The sequence below is a fragment of the Epinephelus fuscoguttatus genome, linkage group LG3 (genome assembly GCF_011397635.1).
Source record: "Epinephelus fuscoguttatus linkage group LG3, E.fuscoguttatus.final_Chr_v1".
NCBI classification, from domain to species: domain Eukaryota; kingdom Metazoa; phylum Chordata; class Actinopteri; order Perciformes; family Serranidae; genus Epinephelus; species Epinephelus fuscoguttatus.
In genome coordinates, this window is record NC_064754.1 from 14,535,812 (window position 1) to 14,557,085 (window position 21,274).

Sequence of the window (21,274 nt, forward strand, 5' to 3'; positions counted from 1 at the left end):
CCGAGCATTCGTATACTCGAGAGAATCAATCTGTAAGTAGGGCAGGGAATCTAGCACTCTAGACATGTGCAGCACACACAAAAACCACTATCTAGGACAATATTCTGAATTTTAACACCCTGCATATGAAAAACTGAATCAGTATCTGGCGGCTTGCGATATGCAGATAAAGTGCGGCAGTGGTGCTGACATGACACGTGTAATGGAAACATTTCAACACTTAAGAATTGAGCTGCAAATGAACACACCAAAGAGTTTTTTCTTTGAGCTCTCACACACAGGAAGCTAGAGGGCTACCACACACACACCCACTCGCTTAGACTCACCGGAGCTGAGCAGAGAGTTGCCACGGCTCGTGGAAAAACTGCCTGCAGAGGAGGAGGAGAAAGAAGAGGAAGAAGAGGAGACAGCGGTGGGGGGCAGCGTGGAGGGAAAGGTGGAGTGGGGGATGGAGGACGGGCTCGGGTAGACGGAGGAGGTTAAGGCTGGAGGAGGCGGCGCTGCGTGGTGATGGTGGTGGTGATGCTCTTCTTCCCGTCTCTCTCGGTTCTTGCTGCCTCGTGGCCGCCCTGGACCGTGGCTGCTCTTCTTGTTGCCGCGGTGCCTTCTCTCTCTGGGCAGCGGTGGAGGCGTGGCCTTGTCCTCCAGGGCCGCCTCCTCCAGAATAGGCGGCGTGCTCAGCTGAGACGGCTTACAAAGTGACTTGGAGGACTTGTAGTCCCCCGAGGAGGAGATCTTCCGGATCTTGCTACTGCTGCCCAGCCCCGACGAGGAGGTGATGCGCATGATGGACCCAAAGGTGGAAATAGTGACCTTGTTCTCGAAAGGGCTCGAGTTGCCCTCCGACCTGTCGTGACTCTGCGACCCTGCCAGTGGGCCGTCTGCAGGAGTCAAAGCTGGCGGTTTGTGGTATTTACTGTCCTCCTCCTCCTCCTCTTCCTCCTCATCTTTGTCCTCCTCCTTTTCATCTTCCTCTTCATCCTCCTCCTCCTGGACCGCTGGCCTCCTGTGGCGCTCCTTTCGCTCCTCACCACTGTGGTCGTCGCCCCCTTGGTCGTGGTCACGCTCCAGGCGGGAGGAGGATGTAAACTGATGGAAATCCTGAGCCGAAGACAGGGAACCACCTCCGAGAGAAACACAAAGGCAAACTCAAATAAAGTTACTTCTACCTACAGTCTGTGTGTCGCCTTGGCAACACTTCACTCTGCCTCCTGTTTCACTTAGAGAATCTTACCTGTGTTGAACGGACTGGAGGAACAGGAGGAGGACGAGCAGCTCTTGCCAGTGCTTCCTGTCTTCTTACTTCGATGACTGTGACTGTGTGAGCTCAGCTTCTTGGACTTTCCGTCGCTGTCCTTGCTGCTGTGGTGACTGGAGGATATCTGTACGAAAACGTACAGGTCATTTACAAGATTAATTCAACTGCATGCTAAGAGTCTTGCATGTCACAAGGTCACAAGTTGTCTTGTGGGTTGGCTTTTTATACCTTTTCTATGCTGCTGGTCGTCACTGAAGAGCCCAGGCTGTCAGAGGACTTCTTATGGCGTTCCTTTTGCCGAATCTTGTCTTTATGACTCTGAACAGACAGAAACACACAAGCTCACGTTAAGAGCCAACAGGTCCTACCAGCTAACATGCATTGAAACATTTTTTGTAACATACCAGTGCCAATATGATGTCATTTTGGCACCAATACCAAAATTCTACTTTCAATACCTACAACACCTTCTTTTTTTTTTTTTTTAAATCAACCAAACACTCGTGCTTACCTTCCTCTGTCTGTGGTGGTGATGTTTGTCTTGTGGCGGAGAGCTTGAGCGGCCCCTCGTATGACTGAAGGAGCTACTTGTATTTTCACTGGAGCGCAACTTCTTCTGCTGCAAAACCAAAGGAGAAAGTGAGCGTTATGTAAAGACCAAATCAGCCCCTACAGAGCAATGAACAAATTTGCACGAACTTGCATTTTTGTCCAATCACCACAACTTTTCCACAAACCTTACAAATCATCATTGTTTCCTGTGAGTTTCACCAATCATAGCAATCCCCTGCATAATGTCACAAAATTGACTTTCTTCTTTTTGGGTTGTGAGGATGCAAACGTGTGGCACGAATGTCTCACATTTACCAACAAAAATTACAGCTAAAGACGTAGCAAGGCAATTCCCTGAGGCTCTGCACGTAAGCAGGGGTGGTGGAACACAAATAACGTTGACTGACAAACATTTTTCAGCCTCAAAATACTCCTGCAGAACAGGTGACACACATGGACATGGACAAGGCAAATCACTAGGTATCACCAATGGCAGTGGCTGATGTTCTTCTCTTGTGTCACATCAAAAGCAGGGCTCCAGACTAACAGCCACAGACTAAAATTAATGAGCAGGTACAAGAAGAATACAATGAGTGTTTGGCAAATGGGCTCTGTGATCACACTGATCTCACTGTCATCCGAGGGACAATAGAAAATGTGTTGCAGATGAAATGAGATCTTCCTGGTGACACCTTAGGGAGGACAAGATGCGGCAAACTTACTACTGACACTTTGAGAGACGCACTCTAAGGTTTCCCTGATAATGCTACGTTGTGAACAACAAATCAGTGTTTACATTGGCAGGAAGAGAGAGAGGAACTAAAAGATCATGCTTTGTTCAGTAAAAATGAGTTTTGGGTGAATGTAAAAAAAAAAGCATTCTCATGATGTGTTTAATGTGTTTAATGTAATTCTGTAAAATATAGTTTTGGTGATAAACTTTGGAGAGGAGAAATTTGCTGATGTTTTCACAGTAATGTAAAATAGACACTAGAGAGGGAATTGTGAGATGTTATATATAGTAAAAAAGCTTTTCATGCAGTTAGGTTTTTAAAAGATATTTCTAATGTGGAATGTTATATTAAAGTTTGTTTCATAAATTCGTATGATTGAATCTGTGTGTCATTCATAGGTATTTCCTGGAGGGACTGCCAAATAAAACTTTTAAACACTGCGTGGGTTACATTTTTAAATAATGCTTGAAGGAGGAATCTAAATGTTAAGATAGGCAGATAAGCTTCTTGTGTTGGTGTGAGACTAAAACAACTCCTAATAAAGTCTGTATTGCTGCCTACATCTCAGTAATTAAACAGGTTTGGTTTTGTGCTCCTTGACTACTGTTTCCCCGACCAACAACTGAGCCAATCAAAGCTTTGTAGGTGGTTAAATTTAAAAAGATGTTACATGTTTAAGGAGGTGTAATAAAAGCTTAGCAATTACATTTACTGGTAAGCAGCAGTCCTAACATTTAACAATGCATTTAAGGGAGGATTCTGGGTAATTTACCTCTGATGTTTGTAGCTGTTGCCATGTTCATCAATGTGGAACTTAAGATGTTTGTAACTCTTTGATTTCTCTATTCTTGCAATGTTTTGAGTGAGGATATTAGTTTGCGATCTCTACTTGAGTCCATCTTACCATTTTGTTGTAGTGGTGCTTGCAGTAGCCACAGTATTTCACGTTGTCAGCTTCTGGACCTTCTTCCTCACACAGCAGACCTGCCATCTGAGCGCTGAAGGATATCACAAGATCAGACAGGGGAGGAAACAGGAGAGCGCGCGCACACACACACACACACACACACACACACACACACACACACACACACACACACACCCTGACAACGACACCTGGATGTCGCCGAGTCACTTGAGAGCTTTTGTCATTTATAAAGACAGGGTGGATCAAATGTCAGATCTCTGCACACAAAAATCCGTGCCGTATAATTGTCCAGGCTTGATTTTAGTCATGAGTTGTCAAATTCTGCACTGTGGTAGAAATCAGATGCAGCTTTCAGAAATTTACAAAAGGAATAAAAATGTAAAGAGTTAAGGAAGCAGAGTGGAAAAAGAAGTACACACATGGTGAAACAAACACAGCTATGGGAAATACAGATCAGCATTTTGAGGCCAGCTGTGGAATACAACAGGCCATTCTGACTGTTTCACAACTAACTGCATCAGTCAGTAAGTAAAATCAATCATGTGTTATCTATAATCTGATTAGGTCTTGACCCTTGTTCCAAAACAATGTCATGTCTTATTTATGGCACACTGTCTGAAGTATTCCTGCAGGATCTTTGCTTGCTGGAAGTCTTTGAAAAAACATCACCACACTGCAGAGATGTCGGCATCAGACCTGATAAAGTCATTTTTATCTGTTTGCGATTGGCTATATTTCGCTAAATAGAGCCTGATCTGATACGTTTATGTTAGCTGTCACACAGGTGGTTTTACTCGTGAAGCTTTCATGCACAGTGATGCAACACATGGAGCTGTCGTCAACTCTCCAATGTCCCTCTCCTTCACTCCGCTGAGCTCCAATGTGTCAGAGCAGGGACTGGACCTTGCCCACAGCAAAACACCACACACGAAAACTGACAGAAAAACGCAGTATGAGACTGTTTACTTATGTTATTCATGAACGTCATAAGCACTTGTTTCATTTCAGCTCAGTGTGAGTCTCTTGCAATTCGCTATCATCTATGCCGCATGGTGTTTCACCACCCTGCTCAGAAGAGAGACAGACAACCACACTCACCACGCCACTGCAAGTGCAACAAAAGCCCAGTGTGCAAAAAGCCAGAAAGAGTCATTTATTAATGTAGCCTCATTCATGTAGATGATGTACAGACAACGGAAATAAACACTCAACAGAATACAGTTCATGCAGGTAGGCTAAGTCAGGCCAGGCTGCACCAATGCAACAAAAATTGGAGAATACTCTCATAGAAAGGGACAGAGAAATTCCCTCAACACAACAAGGATAAAACGGTTAAAGGAGAGGGTCATGTCTATACACTGGATTGATTTCTACAACTTTATAGTACTTGATATATTGATATACTATTGATATAGTATGTGCACTGTGAGGCTGTATTATCTAGGGAAATAGAAGTATCACCTGATATTCAATATTAAATGACTCAGATCGGGATTGGGGGTAAGAAAAAAAACTTGATCGGGGCATCCCTACCATACTGTTGATGACATATATCCATACAACTCATACACACAGCTTCATACTCACCAGGTTACATGGAAAGCTTGTCTGCAGCCCTGTCTGTTGCAGGTCATGCAGGCTCCACAAGCAGCCTTGCTCTCCCTCCCGTGGTCCTCACAGATGTAGCAGGTCTGAGGAAGCAGCAGAGATGGAAAGAAACAGAGATGAAGGAACAGAAACACATCAGTTATCAATAATACTGGCAGATGCTACTTTGCACCATGCATGAACAAAGTTGGCACAAAAAACTTTCGCAAAAATGCTGATTCTTTTGGAAAGCTGAGCAGCCTTTTGAAGTAGCAGTGCTTCCAGGGCACACTTGTACATTTATGTTATGTGGCCATTAAAGTGAACCACTGTGACTGCAGCGGGGGAAAGTTAAACACTCTTTAATTTGAGTGCAGCCGCAGCTTTAGTGTTTAAGACGAGGAAGTTTTGCTTGTCAGGACAACAGATGGGGACTTCAAACGGGACGCACTTTGCTCTGCGCTCGCCGCTTTGTACAGTAAAACTGTTGACCAGATGTTTGAGAATGTTGCGAAGAAAAAAAAGCTGACACTGAAGAGCTTGTGGCTCGCTGTTTTCAAAAGACAGCTTTTACTTTGAAGTTTTTTTTCGTATGATGTTGCTACTAAAATTAAAAATGTACTTCCTTTCCTTGTCATTTCCTTCTAATTTTAATAGAATAGGTGTAAAACGGTTGCATGATGACCTGCAGGGCACTCGCATTGATGCAGCAAAAACATCTTAATGTGCAGCCAAGATTTTAGAGATAATTGATTTTAGAGCTCAAGGCTAGAATCCATGCATCTTTACCCGTGTAAATGTGCACACACGTCCACAAATTACATGTTAGTATACACAAGCAAACAAACGTTTGCACGCACAAACAGAGGTTTTATACTTCTTCCTCAGTCTCCCCCCTTCCCGTGAGCGGGGCTGTCTGGTGGGGTGGGGGCGGAAGAGGCCTAGCAACAGGTGCGGGACAAAGGAACAGCGGGCTCTTTACCTTTTCGCTTCAGCCCTCACTGTTTTGCCTTTTCTCTCCCCTTTCCTCTGTCTTCCTCTACTCCCCACATCCTACTCCTGCTCTCTGCTCCCCTCAGAGGATGTCGGCTGTGTAATGAAAGGCCGGAGACATAACTACACCAAGCGTGTAAAAGGAAGAGTGGCTTCTCAAGTTTTCACTGTCCATTGTAACGCTGTCTAGGAATGCAGGCTGCAAAATCTGGATGAATGGCTCGGACAGAAAAAGCTGCATGCAATTTACTGTAGCTGACACAGTAATATGAAACCAGGCACTCAAACACTCACATGTGTACATTTATATGCAGGCCTGCGCACGCACACACACACACACACACACACACACACACATTACATACACACAGCACGTCTGCCACTGGCTGCTCAGTCTAATGAGTCCATGCGTCAAATATTGATTTCTTTGTAATGTGCATTGCTTTAAAAAGGCTGCTCTGGTGCACGCTGGATACACCGCTCCCTACTTCTGCTATACACACACTGCCAAGTATCAAAGCCTACGCATAAAAGAAAAAAGGTACAAATGGATACAGTTACAAGACAGCTGATGTATGATAAAGCCATAAAAGCCTGAAAGTAGCCTGTGGTTAAATGGCATGCTTTAAAAAGTACCAAAAAAAAAAAAAAAAGACATAAGCAGAGCATTTCAGAACCCCCTCTGAGTGTCTGAGCAGGAGTGTAAATGTGGTGATGGTTATGTTCAGTCTGTTTTCCATAGGCAGTCTTACTCTACACTCATGGAAATAAAGGTGCTAACTAGAACCATGTATAGTTCTTTGGCCTTTGCCCGTAGGAGAACTCGTTATGGTTCCTAGAAGAGCCTTTTATGAAGGTTCAATCTGGAACTGCTTTCAGAGGGTTATACCCAGAACCCTCTGAAAGGGTTATAACCAGAACCATGTGTGAAAGGTTACAACCAGAACTCCCTTTGAGAGGTTGTACAGCAAACCCATCTATGGTGTAATGGTTACCCATTGAACCCTCCCTTACCCCCATTCCACCAACATGGAACCAAGTCCATTTTGGTTCCTGCACCTATTTTTAAACTGTTCAGAGCATTTTGACCAAAAAAAAAAAAAAAAAAAAAAATCCAAAAAGTTGGTTCTTAGCTGGACCCAAAAAATAGCAGTCTGTGACAACATTAATGGGTGTGTCATATTCTACAGGTCGGAAAGAGCGGATGGAGAAGGCAACGATTGAGAAGTCAAGTGAGAAATTCTAAGAAAGAAAAGTTTCAATAGTTTGTTTCTTCTTCTTTGTTTCTTCTTTGGGTAGAAACAAGTACCAGTACTTACAGAACACAAGTTTGCAGGAAATCAATATAATCTGCATTTTTGCTACTACTGTTTACTTCCGTTGTGCATTATGCAACACCCTCAGCAGATGACACATCCTTGGTTTCAGTGGTTCTGTGCAAATCTGGTGGAAACACATGCTGGCTCGCTTGATAGCACCAAGGTCTCAACGATCCTTAACGAAACCAGTTCAAGAACCAGAGCTAATTTGGTGGAAAAGGAGTTTCTGGGGATTCTATCCAGAACCTTTCTACCTTCTGAGGGTGCTAACAAGAACCCACCCTTAGGTTTCTACCAAGAACCCTTTTATATTCCCAACAATTTCTTGTCTTTGTTACAGAGCTGTCCATTAGTCACTCACTCTACAGCAGGTAGCAGCACTTCAAAATAAAAGCTCTGTGCCAGAAATTCACTGTACTTAAAAATGAAGTGTTTTGTTTTTTGTTTTTTTTTAAAACCTGACACATCTCAGAGTCACTTGAGGTCCATTCAGTATGGACCTGCAGCCCACTTTTGGACCATGACCCACTAGTTGGGAACCACCATGTGTTTTATCCAGAACACACACAGGGGGAGCTCTACGACCAGTAACTGACCACCTTACCCATAGATCTCTCTCCCACTAACTGTGGTTTACGTTTAGCAGGTTAGTCTGGGGCCAAAGAAATCACGTCCAGCAGGCTCAGGGTTTATGGGGCTCCTGAAGGGCCTAGGCTGATTTGGTCCAGCACACTCCTCAACACTCAAGATTCACAATCATGTGTTTATGGGATAGAGAAGCGCAACACACTCACACTGTCATATACAGTATAACCCCAGTGAACGTCCAGGCGGGTATGAAAAACAAGATTCCGCCCAAGCCCAGTGGAGATTTTGTGACATCACTACTACTACAGCCTTTACTATTTCAACTGCTCAGTAGGGTGGGGAACTGAAACTTGGTTCCTAAATTAGATCTGAATACAAAATGCTGAGTACTGGGTACCTATAAAAAAAGACCATGTGGTATTGCAAAAGTTAAAGTGAATTGACTCGGGGGATTTCAGATACATCAACACTTAATAATACAACTTGAAACACGGCTACACATTTAATATTCAAGGTTGAGGATACTTTAACACCCATGCTTTCAACAATCCATGAAGAACTCTCTCAAAGAAATGGGTCTTCAGAATTAAATGGCTCTGGGCAGAACCTTAGCCCTACAGGAGGAGCCCTTTTGGAGACCTTATTTCTAAGACTGCATGTTTGGACTGTGTGAGATCCCACTGCCTTTGTATTTTGTCAGTCAATATGCAGCATCAAACTGTTTCATTCACTGTTTACATGGAGATTAAAGAAAAAAGATGATTTTGTTATACAGTATTATTATTTGATGATGGTTTGTACCACGTAACTTCATTGTTTTAATTGCCTTTTTTTTATAAATCAATTGAGTATTTTATCTACAAAATGTCAAAAATCCCAGAGCCCAACATCTTCAAATATATTTTTGTCTGACCAACTCAACCTAAAGACTACAAGATTAAACCAAGCAAGTGGAGCAAATTAAGGAGGCTCTTATTGAAGAAGCTGTCAACGCTGACTGGAATTTTTGAATGACTAATCACATCACCACAATTCAGCATATGACAATGTGCATTTTGTGACGAAGTGTGGTAAAACGTCCCTTCTTTAATTTTTCCCTCGACCTGCCTCATTTCTTTTTTCTTACACTGGAAATCTCCCACGTTTCCCTGAATGGCTTAACAACCTCCAGAGAGCAGACGTGACCTTGCCACATTCAGCTCTGGCTTTGTACGGTACGTGTAGGTGGTGAGAGCGACAGTGATGTGGAGCAGAAGAGTTTCTTTTCCCGTTAAGGGAGAAATAAGAGTTGCGCTGTTTCCCAGATGTGTTATAGGTGTGTTGCATCATTGTTTGTTGAAACTACTGCTGTTGGCGGAGAGAGTGCTTTGGTATTTTCTTTTATGATGGAGTTCTCTCAGTGGGATTGTGACACTGATAAAAAAGTGTTTTTTAAAACTTAGGCCCTGCTCTGTTTTCTTGAAGAAGTGACACTGAAACTGATGTATTCAGTTACAATCTAACTATAGGAGAAGAATTTACAGCTACAAAGATTTATTGTAACTACTCCAGATTTAGTTGTGTTACACCAGTGTGCCAATATAATATCTGAATTTGAGTTCAGATACCAAAACTAAAATTGTTCTAATAGCTTTCTTCCAAACATATGCTCTACAGAAGATACACTAGTTTTACATTTTAGAAGTGGGGTTGTATGAGGTACTTATCCATAGTCACTGTATTACAGAAAGCAGATGTCAGTCGGCACATCCCCAGTTTGGAGTAGCAGACGGGAGTGCTAACAGTGTACACAATGTACTGTGGCAGCAGAGGCAGCAGCAGCAGCAGCAGCAGCAAAACATATTTTAGCCATCAGTTTAAGTGTATACTATATTTGAAATATTTTAATTGCTTTACCTTGCCGAAGCAACTACCGATCTGATTACCGAACTCAGGCAGTTCTATCGCTCTGTTGAAAGCCAGACTCCATTACGAAACACAGTAATTTAACATAGCAGAACACAGGAACTGCTGGTCTACTGCTGCCGTCATCTGTTAGTTATTTTGTATGATTGTGTGAGTTTGACATTAAAAAGGGTTAGTTTGGATTCACCAAAGTCACACAATAACACAAGCAAACTAACTAATTGAGGCAGCAATGCACCAGCAGCTCCTGTGTCCAGAGAGCTGAAACGACTGTTTTTCGCAATGGGGTCTGGAGACTTTGACGAGAGCATAGATTAGGAACTGAAGCTGTTAGCGGCCTCCCTGTGGGAAAGGGCTGTCTGACGTCAAGGTAAAGCAGTGAAAGTACTCTCAGTATTGCACACACTGAAACTTTTAGGTGGGATTTATTTTAAGTGGCCAAAATGTGTTTTGCTCCTGCCCCCGTCCACAGCAGTGCATTGCTTAGCTTCTGTGTCGGTACCTCTGCTGCCTCTCCAAACGGGGGGGCGTAACCGCACTTCAAAATAAATCTGAACTGTCTCTTTAAGAAAAGAAGCCAAAATTTTAATAAATAAAATTTCCAAGTTGTCTGAACTGGTCATTGCCTACATAAAATCTAAGAGAGGACTGGTACAGCTATGTGAATCCGTCATTTGGTGCCACTTTTTGATATGTAAGACTTCTCAAAACTTGTGCTACAGGCTTAATTTGATTTGAACGTATTAATGTTTGTTACACAGCCTTTGGTGCTTTATCAACTACTTTCTACCACTCAAGGAGGACTAAACTGATACTTTTCAGGTCAGGACAGTCCTAGCAATATCCGCTGGTCATAAATACTACCAAGAAACCATACTGTTTATCCTGAATTTAAGTTTTGAGACTGAGCACTGCACCCCAATGAAGCCCTGCAGACTAACACTGGGTCACTTCACAATGTGTTATCCAGTCAACAGTGTGTGTCCATACCTTGATGTATCTCTCATGCGGGACGTACTGCAGGATGATGGGCTCCATGGTGAGGACGTTGGCAAACTGCACCTCGGGGATGTAGAGTGCACACACAACGTGGGCCCAGCCTGACGGAGAGATCGGCAGCAGATCAATGACATGACGATGCAACTTATGAATGATGTGGACATCTGTAGCTTTTGTTCTACTCTAAAGGAATACTTCAGCCATAAATGATCATTTGTTTGCTTATGGCCCACCCACATGCCTCTACAGTGAATGAAGAATCCAAAAACTGAGAAAATTCTTGATGAATTAAACAAAGTCTGTGTTTAAAAACAGCACACAACTGGTGAAATGTAACTTAAGTCTCATTTATCCAGTTGTATGTGCAGTACTTTTCAAAGTAATGCATTTTCACTAAAACCGTCATATTTAAAACACTTCCGCATACACAGTCTCACACATACGAGTAGTCTGCCTGCGCTGTTTATGCGCAAGTGTTTTAAACGTTTCAGCAACAATAAATGTGTTGGGGAAGTATGGAGCATACAACTGGATAAATGACACTTGGATTATCCTGCACAAGTTGTGTGTGAGAGTGTGTAAACAGATGTTTTGATATAATTTTGCTGTTGTTAAATGCGGTTCCCCTTTCACTCCAATTCACCAAGAACCTTCTCCGTTTTTGGATTCTTCGTTCAACGTGGAGAGATGCAAGAAAAACAAACTGTTCTTCTGGAATTCAACAAAACACCAGGTGAATAACTGACATACAGTTGATCATTTGGTGGTTAAAGGCAAAGAAGCGGCCCTGCTGCTTCATCCACTGAGTATCTCAGGGAAACAGCAGGACAGTGAGATGGACAGAAAGTGAGATTTACCTCCACTGTCGGTCCTCTTGAGGGCACCATCTTTGTGGGGACACAGCTCACACCTCTGGGGCAAAACAGGAGAGAGCAGAGCTGGTTGTGAGTGTGGCATTAATCATAGCAGATGATGCAGGAATGATGGATGGATGTGTTGTGTCATGTCGTGTGTTGACATACTCACCACGCGTGCCGCCCTCTCCTGTGATTCACACTTCCGGCAGAACCACGGACCGGTGGGAACCTGGACAATGCCATAACATGCTGGGACACACACGGACACACACACACACAGGAGAGGTTAATGACACTATTTTTTGCAATTTTCCAATGCATACATGACTTTCTTTTACATTTGTATTTTCATCATTTTCTATTGTATCTTCTATGTTGTATTGTCATGTCAGTAATGTTGAGTGTGGATGACATTTTGGTCAGATAATATTTGAAAAAGAAGATTATACTTTGGATCTTAAATTTAAGATAGAATATGAGTGAACGGACCCAGTGAGGACATCCTTCAGCTCATCCTGCTGTGTCAGCTCCTGGCTACTCTCTTTATAGCATTTTACTGCACTTTTGCTGACTTTAGGAAACAAATCATCCCTACTTGGAAAAATTAACCTGCAGATGAGGGCAGAGTGAAGTCAGCCAGGCATAAATCTGCACAAGCCTCCCAGAGTTGGTGCAACAATCGGTCACTGCTCTGAAATATGACCCTGTAATAAGTTAACTGCTCTCCTTGTTGTCTCATTAGGGCAACAAAGCAAGTGGACACAAGGTAACATAATGTCCAAACCGGCGGGCCTTGCCGGGGCTGTTTTGTCGCAAAACACGCCTCTTGCAGTCTGTCGTGAATCCAGACAAGCACACACACATACAGACACACGCACGGACCTGAAGTGCCATCAAGGCGCCATCCAGGCTCGGTGTCACTCCGCTTGGCCCTGTGTGTTTAATCATGTGTGCGGAGAGGAAACAACAAACAGCACGCCTACCTACCCCTCCCACATACACAAACACGCACGTAGACAGACCTACCCAGAAACCTACCGACCTACCAGCACCTCTGGCTGCCTCCAGCCGCCGGCTCAGCCGCCACAGCTGCCCGGTAATTACACGCTAACAGCGGCTAATGTTACCTTGGTGGACGGCGACGCTGCAGCCGTGTCCATCACAGTAAACCAGGGGGTTCTCTGCCCAGCCTCGCTCGTCGGAACACACGCAGCAACCTCCAACCATTTCCCGCATGCTGCTCCCATACGAAGAAATGTATTTCCCCTCCCGGCAATGGCTCAGACCTCGCCCAGGCCTGTCAAGTGGTCGTCCCGCACTTTAACGCCGCACCGGGCATAGTCGTGGGCCGCTTGCGTCGCGCACTTTTAGCACAGCGGAGAGACGAAATCTCGGCGTGGGGTTTGTGGTGCTGCTGCTACGTTTTTTCCGTGATGTCCTCCTCGTCCCCATAGAGCCGATGCAGTGCGCATGCTCAGATATAGCCAAGGTAGCAGTAGCAAAGGTAGCAAGTTATTGTTATTTCCAACACCAACCGCTTTTTCACCGACTGTTTTCAGACATTTTAATATTTTAATATTCCTATAAATGTGTCAACATGGTGTCTGAGGTCTGCTCATCTGCTGAGGAGGGTTATAAATTAGATCAGTAAAACATGTGGATCAATCAGTCAAAACCGCTGGCTGCACTCTTTTCTCTATCAAGTCTGTTTCAATAGCGCCATCTTCAGGCTGTGCTCGGAACAACAAGGCAACAATTACAAGCTATTTCACCATCCAGTGTCCTGGCCTGAAATGAAAAACATCCCCAATGTGAATGAAACACCTATGTGTAAATTATTGCCTTAACATTTCATTTGACTTCTGATTTATTCCGTTTTTGAAGACAGCTGTCTGCATCTGTATTTTATATTTGTAGACTAAACTCTACCTGGTTGCAGCCAAAACAATAAAAATCAAATAGATGTATCATTCAAATTACAGGTTGTCCGACGGACTGAGGTTTAATCACTCAAACTTTATTTGATTTCTTGTTGGCTCTTAAGGTCAGTGTCCAGTCGTGGATGGATTTCTGAACAGGCCTACCATGCACAGGCCAAGGGGCCCAAAGTTTCTTCACCTCCCAAGTGTCGTCCAATTTAACAGGTACCAGCAAGGATAAGATAAAAAAAAAAGGTCACAGAAGAATGTAAAACAATCACAAAAAGACAAATAATTATCAAAAAGTACACAAAATAATCTCAAAGAAACTCAGTATCACTACAAAAAGGGGCAAATCATCCAAAAAGGGGCACAAAATGATTCCAAAGAAATAAAAAGACCCAAAAGGACAAAATTACCTTAAAAAAACAACACAAAATGACCTCAAACAGACACAAAACAAGTACGAAGACACAAAATAACCATTAAAAAAGGGGCAAAATGATTAAAAAGAGATACATAATAACCAAAAAAACACAAAATGACCTCAAAGAAACACAAAATGACTACAGTCACCAAATAATTATAAAAAGGGGGAAAACAACAAAAACATATTTTTTTAAATGACAAAAATAACACAAAATGATCTCAGAAAGACTTAAATAACTACAAAATGGACAAAACAAGACACAAAATTATTACAAATAGACATAAAACAAAATTACTTCAAAGAGACACAAAATAAAAAGCCTCAAAATAACCACAGTGACTGAAAATAACTACAAAAGGGGCAAAACAACCAAAAAGAGATATAAAACAGCCATAAAAGACACAAAATAACTTTAAAAAAAATTCCTGAGACACAACATAACTATAGAAAGGGGCAAAACAACCAAAGAGACACAAAATTATTTTAAATAGATACAAAACAACCAAGAAAGACACAAAATAACCTAAAAAAAAAATCACCCAACGGCCCAAAATTACCTCAAAGAGACACATGATTGCTATAAAATGGGCAAATCAACCAAAAAGGAACACAAAATGACTACAAGGTGACAGAAAAGGACCAAAACAGATACATGAGGAGACACAAAATATACAGAAAGAGGCACAATCCCACAGTCTGTTTGTTTCCAAACCTAGGAGAGGTGGTAGGGCCTGTCACATGTCTGTGCCCAGGGGCCCATTGTCTCATCATCTGCCCATGTGTCCAGTGTGTTGTTGCTCCAGTTAAAGTACATCAGCATGGATTTCATTTCAATTTTTGGCTGTCCAATTGACTCCTATGATTCAGTCAGCAGATGTCACCAGAAGACTCATTTTGACTGGACTTGCGTCATTGTTGCTTTATGACTCCTGTCTGTGACTGGCTGAGTAAACTCTGTCTGGTGGGCCAGTTTTATGGTGGAAATGGGACTTCAGACACTGAGTTTTGGCAGAAGCAAAGCTTTCTAGAGGCTAAACTAATTCCCTTTCCCCTACATGGTTCTATTACATTCAAAGCTGCTGTGTCAAAAATATCCTCCATGAGTCCTTAGGTTGTTTCTTATCCTCCTACATCACCACAAACCACCCTGATTTCAATTTTAGCTTTCTGCATGCAAACACTCTTACTCAACAAACTACTCAGAAGAAAAATACCCCGAAGTCGACCTATTCTAATTGGAAAAAGAGAAGCAGCCTGGTTGTTTTTTTTGAAATGGATGACTGGGCTTTTTAATCTGACGTATGGACATGAAGCTACAGTGACAGTTTTGTCTCACAAGTGTCACTTCTCTTCAAACCCAAAGAGAGAAAAAAGGGAACTGGCACTGATGGAGAGAAGAGATAGCGCCGTGGCAGCTGGATGAAGCTAACACCCTGTTCTGGTCTGAGGGCAGCAAGGCGTGACTGAGTCCCTCTGCTGACATGTGGGCGATATACATCAAAATTCATATGCACACCACAGCCTAGACACTGACTTAGTGGCTAGTCGGAGCCTACACTTCCCCAGAAGACACTGATATAGCTGTCAGGGGCGGCTCCTAAAGTTTGTCATTTCATAAATTCCCACAAACCATATGAGCATAAATGTTACACTCACACAGATAAATTCCCATATGTGGAGTTTTACTGGCAGACATTTATTACTATCTACTCTGTGGGTGAAGTGAGAGCGAGGTGGGAAGAGTGAAACTATTGATTAAAATCAGTTCTGCTCATTCTCTCATTGAGCTTCCCTCCAGTTGAAGAAGGAATAAATACACAAAGCTATTCATCTAGTTTGGGACCCCCGACTCCATTTTTACAAACTCCTATTAAACCACTTTGGGACCTACTGCTGTGGAGCGATGCACAAGTCACTGTCATGCAGTACCACACTTCGTCCAGCAGATGGATGCGGGTGTGAGGAGATTTAAGCTACACTAACATTTATTTCCTCAGCATCCGGGGAAGAAACGGAGATGTCTAAATCCCATGATGAAATTAGGAGACAATCCATCACAAAAAGAAGTGTCATTTCACATTTTACCGCCATTTGATCATTTTCACATCACACCAATTTTAGATCCTGCAGTGGCTCGTCCTCTTTGTTGCTGATGTGATGTAACATAACAGCTTTAACATGCTTTCAGAGTATCTTTAGGTGTTCAGACGTACCTAACATTTAATTTAGACCTACTCTGACTTCTACATCCCCCTTACCTCTGTCCTCCTTAGACAGACTTATCTGTGCTTTCTATATATATATAGGCCTCTATTCTGTATGACTAAAACGTCTCTGCAAAACTGTGAGCCATTTCTAACTTGCGTATATAATATTCAGGAGTGAGAAACCAACACATGGTGCAGAGCGAAGTGATGTCCTTTGAAGCCGTGAACTGCACTTCTCTCAAAACCACAGCCTAAAAGGGAGACATGTGACCTTGTAGATAATAGGATCTTTTTTTCTGCACTCTTGAATTGGCAAGTGTTTTTAACAGAAGCTGAACTTCTCTTGACAAGGTGCAAGTCTAATATGTGTGATGATGGAAGAGAGAGGTTATCTTTTATTTTTACACCTTTACACAAAGAACAAGAATGAAGAAACAACAGCAGATACACAATAAATGCATTCATATTTGCTACTTTGTTGAACATTTGAGAGTAAATGTGGCATATATGATATAAACAGTTGCTACAGCAGGGATGGAGAGGAAGTAGAATTACTCCCGCATAAACTCTTTACAGGCCATCTTTTCAGATGAGTACGGTATGACTAAAAACACTCTGATACACGTCACACTCCTCCTAACGTCTCTCTCAATCTCTCCTTCTCTCACATACACACACACACACACATACACACACTCATACATAAAGGACAGACAGAGAGAGAGATAGCTGCTACTTCATGCTTTCATTTCTGATACCACCAGCTACTTATATGAGTAAATCTGTGTATGTGTGTGCTCATACAGAGTTATCTGTCTGAGCATTTGTCTCTGTGTGTGTGTGTGTGTGTGTGTGTGTGTGTAAGCATGAATGAAAGCTACTTCAGTTCCAGGCGGTGCTCGCCGCGGGCTATGTGGGAAGAGAACTCGTAACGGTCCCGGCTGCGGTGGCCGCAAACGTTGCACTCAAGTGGGTCGCGGAAGCCGTGGCACCCCATGTGGATCGTGAACATGACATAGTCCAGGAAGATCACCCTGCAGTGGCCGCAGGAGTACACCGCCCCTGGCAGCGCCCCGCCCTCCCCGTCGGCCCGCACCACCCGTAAAGCCTCCAGCAGTGACAAGGGGACGGGCTGGGCATGTGGGTGAGGGATGCCGTTCTGATGGTTCAGCCCGCCCAGCAGGTGCCCTAAGTTGTACATGACAGGCTGGGACATCTGGGAGCTGTCAGTGTGGAACGAGTCCATACCAGGGGGCGGCTGGGCGGTGTGAGGGAGGCCCAGCATTGGCATGCCCATCTTGTGGCCGTTAGTGAGGCCCATGGGGTTGATGTCGTTACGGGTTAACTGGATGGGATAGGGCCTGCGAGAGGGGGCTGGGTCGCCGTCTGGCCCTGGGACGATGGTTTGTTGCTGATGTGGATGGGTGTTGGGCTCTGGGGAGGCTGGCGGAGGCTCCTTGATGTCTGTCCGGTAGACCAGCTCCCTGTTAAAGCTCAGGTCCAGGCAGACACCGTTGTCGCCTACACCAAGAACGCATGAGAAGAGAGAGCATTCAACACTCTGCAGGAAGGGGTTTCACATATTTGATCCAGACCAGAGAAATACCACAGGCAACAAGCAGCAGTTAAAACAGTTATTGCTTACAGATGGAAGAAGATCTAATAGAGATCCTAAGGGGTCCTCACTTTGGTGTTGAGTAGAGGCAATGAGAAAAACGTGCACCCCCAGCAGGGCAACACAAAACAGAACTTACACAGTGAACTGGAACATGCCAGGTTCACAGGACAGAAGAAGCTTTAAAGCATCCTGAGCCAGCAGTTGAGCTTAGAGGCATGAGAGGACAGAGGGCTGAGAGGAAGCAGACGACGCAGACGAAGGCCTCTACTGCAGCTGCAACGCAGGAGTATAGACAGAGGCACCTGCTCACGTTTCTCGCCTCCCGCCTGTTCTCTCTCTCTGTGGTTACTTCTCTTTTCCCCCTGTGGTTGTCATATTGAAAGATCTCACTTCATTTGTCGAGCTGATAGAGATGGAGGTTTTTTTTTGTTTTTTTTTGCCAATACACCCTCGTTTGCGAGCAGGGTTGAGGGTTGATTACGAAACTACAACCCAATGTTAGGCCTAACCAGAGAGGTGAGAGCCAACTATTGAAAAACATTGTGTGTGTAGGGCCTTAAAGTCAGCCATTTACTGAAACCGCTATCTTTTGATCATTTATCACTCAAGCAAATTATCAAACCACACAAAGTAATTAAATGGAGTTTCAAGTACATGTTTTTCTCTCTTTCTCTCTCTCTCTTTTTTTTTTCACATGTATCCATTTATTAACCATGCATGGTTACCAATACCCACCTATGACACAATTCTCGCAGAGAATTTAGGACAGTGGCGACCACTCTTGGGTGTGTGCAGGTATGAGGCAGGTACTCTGCCCTCAATTCCTGTTTGGCAAGAGATGGAGGCCAGCAAAGACAAACAGACAGACAAACAAGTAGCTTAGATAGACGGCAGGGAACCATTAACATAACTTCAGTATGATATAAAGCAGAAAGCACATGTAAACAGAGCATAGCATATTATAGCTGCACAAAATAGTCAGAAGCCACTAAGGTAGCAAAATAATCAAATTAACAAAATGCAGGCATTCTTAATCTTTTGTGTAAATCTGAAGTAATGCAAAAAGCTGCTTTAAAACTACAACACAAGTCTCTTTCATCTGCTTGAGGTCAGCGCCTTCACTCATCTCGTTCAAGTCTGCGCCGCTGCTCTTACCAGTAAACTTCTGTGGCATCGAGCTCTTCCGTTTGGCTACGTTGTTGGCGAGCCTGTCGAGCAGCAGTGCACGCTCAGTGCCCATCTGAGTCCTGGATGTCTGGCCGTCCTCTGTGTGACAGCAAGTGCGTGAGAGAATAAGTGCAACAAGGAAATGAAGATCTCTTCACGACCAAAAAAGTATCACAAGTAAAAGGAGAGCAGCTGTCCACCTGTCAAAGCTTTTAAGCTTATGAAGTGAAGTTAACAAAAAAAAAAAAAATCCTGCAAAACACACCAGCTGCTCACAGCTGAGTCAAACTGGGAGGAACAAGATATTAATTTGAGATCAGAACCTCCTTTGACCTCACTTCCTGGTGGGGTTTGACTTCACCAGTGCAGGAGGGGAGACCACAGGATGAGGATGTACTTCCTCACCACTACGGCACTATCAGGCATAAACTTACGACATTTGGTGACCACACAAGCGGAGCATTGTCTGTGTGTTGCAACTGTGCAACTGTCCTGTCAGTGCGTAAAGCCATTTTTGGGGGGGAGGTTATAGAAATAGAGGTGTGTGTGTGTGTGTGTGTGTGTGTGTGTGTGTGTGTGTGTTGAGTGTCTGGGCTGAGACATTTGCCCTACATACTTGGCTTCCCCTTTGCCGCTGCAGACATTAGAAGCGGTCTTCATATGCCGACATTAGAAGCGGTCTTCATACGCTGTGCCTGCACACCACAGCAGCCATAACCTATTTAGCTGTAATGATGGGGTAACTGCTGTAAGCTCATTAATTTAATGAGGCTATAAAAACAGGATCTGTTTGCAATAACAGCTTTAATTGTGTGCTCCTTATGTACAAATGAGTTTATGTAGACTGTGCAGCGGTCTGATCACATTATAAGTGTGAAGTGTGAGTTTGCATGTACTGTGAAAACGTGTTTCAAAGATGTTGCTGATGAAGCGAGTGTCAGAAAGTGGCGTTGAGACGAATGCTCACTCTGTGCTCACCTCTGTCAGCGGGACCTTTGCTCTGAATGTACACATGGCACCTCTCTCTGTGCTCTTCGAGGGAGCTTCGCTGCTTGTAGCTGCGACTGCAGTGGTTGCACTTGAAGGGTTTCTCTACTGTGAGCAGAAGTTTCAGTTAATCACCAACACATTAAACATCAACACCATCTAGCAGGTACAGCCTGTATTATTTCCTTAAGCAAGTGGTTTCATACAAAACTGATGATGCACACATTACAGGCTGTGTGGTGCGGTGTGCCTGCAGGTAAAACACGTGAACTGAAAGTGAGTAAGTTTCCAGGGGTAAATGAGTAAGATGTCATTATGTGATGTGTGTAACCGTGTGAGAGTGCATGGCAGGGTGTTACTGGAAAAGCAGTGCAGGCTCAGCAGACCTTGTGTGTTAAGATTCAAAAGGAGTGAGAAACCAACAAGAGGGAGTGAGAAACCAACCAACATGTTACTGTACACAGGTGCATACAGTATCAGTGCATGTGAGCAAATGTGTGGCTGGCTGGTACCAGAATGGGTGCGCAGGTGCCCGCTCAGAGCATCGCGTCGACGACAGGCGTAGCTGCACATGGGGCATTTGAAAGGCTTCTCCCCGGAATGCAGTTTGATGTGGCGCAGCAGATTTCCCTTCTGGGTAAAGGAGGCCCCACACTGCGTGCAGTGGAATGGCCTCTCACCTGGGGGAGTTAAACACACCATGAAAAACAATCCTGTAGTTTAACACACACACATTTTCATAGAAAAAATTGTAAGCTTTTCCCTGACCTTTCAAGGACCCTTAACAAAATTTACATGACCTTTCACAACGTATAAGCACATTGACAGATCTATATGTACTCCAAATGATAATTATTGTAATACACTTACTGTATATACCAAACAAAACATCACATATTGATGCACATCAGAGTTACATTTGTTCCAGGGATGAAAATTGAGATTTAGAGATTTAGATGTCTTTCTTTCTTCTTTCTTTCCATTGGGAACCCTGAACATGACATTTGCCTTTTCATGTATTGATCATACAACATTTTTTTAATTTCATGTTAAAGTTGGTTTATTGTAAATTATCTGATACTGCGGAGTCTGTGTTGGGTTGATTTGTTCGACTGTATACGACTGTTGAAAAACGCATTAATTTGGTGTTCACAACCTCTTAAGTGGGAATTTTTCTGAGAAATAAACTGTTTTTGAATGATTTACTCTAGCTGTCGACCCTTCTC

At 43.5% G+C, this 21,274-nt stretch overlaps 2 protein-coding genes across 6 annotated transcripts in view; both read right to left on the reverse strand.

The window, feature by feature from the left end:
• The window catches only part of LOC125886294 (protein AF-17-like), a 29,616-nt gene extending 16,441 nt beyond the window's left edge, over window positions 1–13,175 (reverse strand). Inside the window, exons 1-10 of the mRNA XM_049572377.1 lie at window positions 12,848–13,175; window positions 11,890–11,969; window positions 11,721–11,775; window positions 10,855–10,964; window positions 5,060–5,163; window positions 3,449–3,542; window positions 1,770–1,877; window positions 1,487–1,576; window positions 1,235–1,382; window positions 327–1,124 (exon numbers count right to left, since the gene is read on the reverse strand). Of these exons, the coding sequence (XP_049428334.1) occupies window positions 327–1,124; window positions 1,235–1,382; window positions 1,487–1,576; window positions 1,770–1,877; window positions 3,449–3,542; window positions 5,060–5,163; window positions 10,855–10,964; window positions 11,721–11,775; window positions 11,890–11,969; window positions 12,848–12,956 (1,696 nt within the window). The 5' untranslated portion in view covers window positions 12,957–13,175. The remainder of the gene's footprint in view (window positions 1–326; window positions 1,125–1,234; window positions 1,383–1,486; window positions 1,577–1,769; window positions 1,878–3,448; window positions 3,543–5,059; window positions 5,164–10,854; window positions 10,965–11,720; window positions 11,776–11,889; window positions 11,970–12,847) is intronic.
• Window positions 13,176–17,101: 3,926 nt separating this feature from the next.
• Window positions 17,102–21,274, reverse strand: part of LOC125886296 (zinc finger protein Aiolos-like) — a 66,511-nt gene continuing 62,338 nt past the window's right edge. For all 5 annotated transcript variants that reach the window (XM_049572379.1, XM_049572380.1, XM_049572381.1 and 2 more), the window contains 4 exons: window positions 20,561–20,728; window positions 20,040–20,156; window positions 19,050–19,160; window positions 17,102–17,797 (listed from right to left, as the gene is read on the reverse strand). In XM_049572379.1, the coding sequence (XP_049428336.1) occupies window positions 17,154–17,797; window positions 19,050–19,160; window positions 20,040–20,156; window positions 20,561–20,728 (1,040 nt within the window). In that variant the 3' untranslated portion in view covers window positions 17,102–17,153. The remainder of the gene's footprint in view (window positions 17,798–19,049; window positions 19,161–20,039; window positions 20,157–20,560; window positions 20,729–21,274) is intronic.